The sequence below is a fragment of the Notolepis coatsorum genome (assembly GCF_963971535.1).
Source record: "Notolepis coatsorum genome assembly, chromosome: 1".
NCBI lineage: Eukaryota > Metazoa > Chordata > Actinopteri > Aulopiformes > Paralepididae > Notolepis > Notolepis coatsorum.
Genome location: NC_140165.1, coordinates 234,619,926 through 234,623,634, shown reverse-complemented (window position 1 = coordinate 234,623,634; position 3,709 = coordinate 234,619,926). Strand labels below are relative to the sequence as shown.

The window sequence follows — 3,709 nt, the reverse complement described above, 5'->3', positions numbered from 1 at the left end:
GTTTAGACAGTTTATATGTTGAATAGATAGTTTAGTCCACAGAGCCTGTAGATGATCCTGTGGTGTTTGCCTCATTACTCTGCACCAGATCTTCACACGCTCTGAAGGCATCTTGAGCGCTGGCGTCACATTTTGACCACAGATGCAACATGCGGTGGTTACACCCTTGGGAGTGTGTTACTTTGTTGCTGTTTCAGTCTAAATGATAATAATAATAATACACTTTATTTGTATAGCACCTTTCATACAATAATTGCAGCCCAAAGTGCTTCACAACAGTAATGTAGACATAATATAGACAGGAATAAAATGAGCAGAGAATTGACTAAATAAAAGCAATGCATAAAGTGCAGACAGAATAAAAGCAGTGCAATAAAACAACTCTCATTTACAGTGCAATATCATAGTGTGGAACTGTGGATGTAATGAGTCTATGTGTATTGAAAGGCTACAGTGAAAAAAAGAGGGACTATTAGATCCAATCACCAAATGCACCTTGACCATATGGAACAGAGTAGTAAAAACACACAAATTGGAGAAGCAGTCGGGGGTTCTGAGATGGGTAGCACATGACAAGAGATTCAAACCAGGGAGGTTAGACCATGGATTCAGAAGGTGGGAGAGGGGGGGGGGGGGGGGGGGGGGGCAACAGCGATATGCAAAAATGATAGAGAAGGGGAAAATGCAGACACTACAAAAATTAAAGGAGAAATTTGGACTAGAAAACAGGGACCACTTCAGATATCTACAGGTTAGAGACTACTACAACAAAGAAATAAGGGGGGCCAAAGACGAAGAACAGAATGGAATAATAAAAGATGATAGTATGGGCATACGAACCCTCTCTCTCTCTCTCTTCTGTGTGTGTTCACCAACCCTCCTCTCTCTCTCTGTGTGTTCACCAACCCTCCTCTCTCTCTCTGTGTTCACAACCCTCCTCTCTCTCTCTGTGTGTTCACCAACCCTCCTCTCTCTCTCTGTGTTCACCAACCCTCCTCTCTCTCTCTGTGTGTTCACAACCCACCTCTCTCTCTGTGTGTTCACCAACCCTCCTCTCTCTCTCTCTGTGTTCACCAACCCTCCTCTCTCTCTCTGTGTTCACCAACCCTCCTCTCTCTCTGTGTGTTCACCAACCCTCCTCTCTCTCTCTCTGTGTTCACCAACCCTCCTCTCTCTCTCTCTGTGTTCACCAACCCTCCTCTCTCTCTCTCTCTGTGTTCACCAAACCCTCCTCTCTCTCTCTCTGTGTTCACCAACCCTCCTCTCTCTCTCTCTGTGTTCACCAACCCTCCTCTCTCTCTCTCTGTGTTCACCAACCCCCTCTCTCTCTCTGTGTGTTCACCAACCCTCCTCTCTCTGTGTGTGTTCACCAACCCTCCTCTCTCTCTCTGTGTGTTCACCAACCCTCCTCTCTGGCTGTGTTCACCAACCTCCTCCTCTCTCTCTCTGTGTGTGTTCACCAACCCTCCTCTCTCTCTCTCTGTGTTCACCAACCCTCCTCTCTCTCTCTGTGTTCACCAACCCTCCTCTCTCTCTCTCTGTGTTCACCAACCCTCCTCCTCTCTCTCTCTGTGTGTGTTCACCAACCCTCCCTCCTCTCTCTCTGTGTGTTCACCAACCCTCCCTCTCTCTCTCTCTGTGTTCACCAACCCTCCTCCTCTCTCTCTCTGTGTGTGTCACCAACCCTCCTCTCTCTCTCTCTGTGTTCACCAACCCTCCTCCTCTCTCTCTCTGTGTGTGTTCACCAACCCTCCTCTCTCTCTCTCTGTGTTCACCAACCCTCCTCCTCTCTCTCTGTGTGTGTTCACCAACCCTCCTCTCTCTCTGTGTGTGTTCACCAACCCTCCTCTCTCTCTCTCTGTGTTCACCAACCCTCCTCTCTCTCTGTGTGTGTTCACCAACCCTCCTCTCTCTCTCTCTGTGTTCACCACCCTCCTCTCTCTCTGTGTGTTCACCACCCTCCTCTCTCTCTGTGTGTTCACCAACCCTCCTCTCTCTCTGTGTGTGTTCACCAACCCTCCTCTCTCTCTGTGTGTCACCACCCTCCTCTCTCTCTGTGTGTTCACCAACCCTTCTCTCTCTCTGTGTGTTCACCAACTCTCCTCTCTCTCTCTGTGTTCACCAACCCTCCTCTCTCTCTCTGTGTGTGTTCACCAACCCTCCTCTCTCTCTCTCTGTGTGTTCACCAACCCTCCTCTCTCTCTGTGTGTGTTCACCAACCCTCTCTCTCTGTGTGTGTTCACCAACCCTCCTCTCTCTCTGTGTGTGTTCACCAACCCTCTCTCTCTCTGTGTGTTCACCAACCCTCCTCTCTCTCTGTGTGTGTTCACCAACCCTCTCTCTCTGTGTGTGTTCACCAACCCTCCTCTCTCTGTGTGTGTTCACCAACCCTCCTCTCTCTCTCTCTGTGTTCACCAACCCTCCTCTCTCTGTGTGTGTTCACCAACCCTCCTCTCTCTCTCTCTGTGTTCACCAACCCTCCTCTCTCTCTCTGTGTTCACCAACCCTCCTCTCTCTCTCTGTGTTCACCAACCCTCCTCTCTCTGTGTGTGTGTTCACCAACCCTCCTCTCTCTCTCTGTGTTCACCCAACCCTCCTCTCTCTCTCTCTCCAGTGTCTCAGCCTCACCACAGCAGTGCAGCGGCAGCCGCCCAGCAGGGGGGCTATGAGATCCCAGCCCGCCTTAGAACCCTCCACAACCTGGTCATCCAGTACGCCTCGCAGGGACGCTACGAGGTGGCCGTGCCGCTCTGCAAGCAGGTACGAGTGGCGGTGACCCTCAGCAAACAGCTGTCTGATACTGCGGTGACCCTCCGCAAACAGCTGTCTGATACTGCGGTGACCCTCAGCAAACAGCTGTCTGATACTGCGGTGACCCTCAGCAAACAGCTGTCTGATACTGCGGTGACCCTCCGCAAACAGCTGTCTGATACTGCTGTGACCCTCAGCAAACAGCTGTCTGATACTGCTGTGACCCTCAGCAAACAGCTGTCTGATACTGCAGTGACCCTCCGCAAACAGCTGTCTGATACTGCGGTGACCCTCCGCAAACAGCTGTCTGATACTGCGGTGACCCTCCGCAAACAGCTGTCTGATACTGCGGTGACCCTCAGCAAACAGCTGTCTGATACTGGTGTGACCCTCCGCAAACAGCTGTCTGATACTGCGGTGACCCTCCGCAAACAGCTGTCTGATACTGCGGTGACCCTCCGCAAACAGCATCTGATACTGCGGTGACCCTCAGCAAACAGCTGTCTGATACTGCGGTGACCCTCCGCAAACAGCTGTCTGATACTGCGGTGACCCTCCGCAAACAGCTGTCTGATACTGCGGTGACCCTCCGCAAACAGCTGTCTGATACTGGTGTGAGCGACAGTGGGAGGTAGAGCAGTCGTCTAGTAATCCGGAGGTTGCCGGTTCGATTCCCACTCCTCCTGGCAGCGTGTCGATGTGTCCTTGAGAAAGACACTTAATCCCCTTAATTGCTCCTGATGAGCAGGTTGGCACCTTGCATGGTCTCCTCTGCCGTCGGTGTGTGAATGTGTGAGTGAATGGGTCAAATGTGAGGAACAAATTGTAAAGTGCTTTGGATAAAAGCTGCTATATAAATGCAGCCATTTACCATTTACTGTTGTTTCCCCAGTTATGTCCCACACTAAAAACATATATAACGTTATATATACATATATTTTAAATGTGTGAATTTACA

General features: G+C 50.5%; 1 protein-coding gene across 1 annotated transcript in view; it reads left to right on the top strand.

Annotated features, from left to right (window-relative positions):
* klc3 (kinesin light chain 3) overlaps positions 1–3,709 on the top strand; it is a 40,118-nt gene that overhangs the window by 26,937 nt on the left and 9,472 nt on the right. Inside the window, 1 exon segment of the mRNA XM_084334703.1 lies at positions 2,615–2,760. Coding sequence (XP_084190829.1) covers positions 2,615–2,760 — 146 coding nt within the window.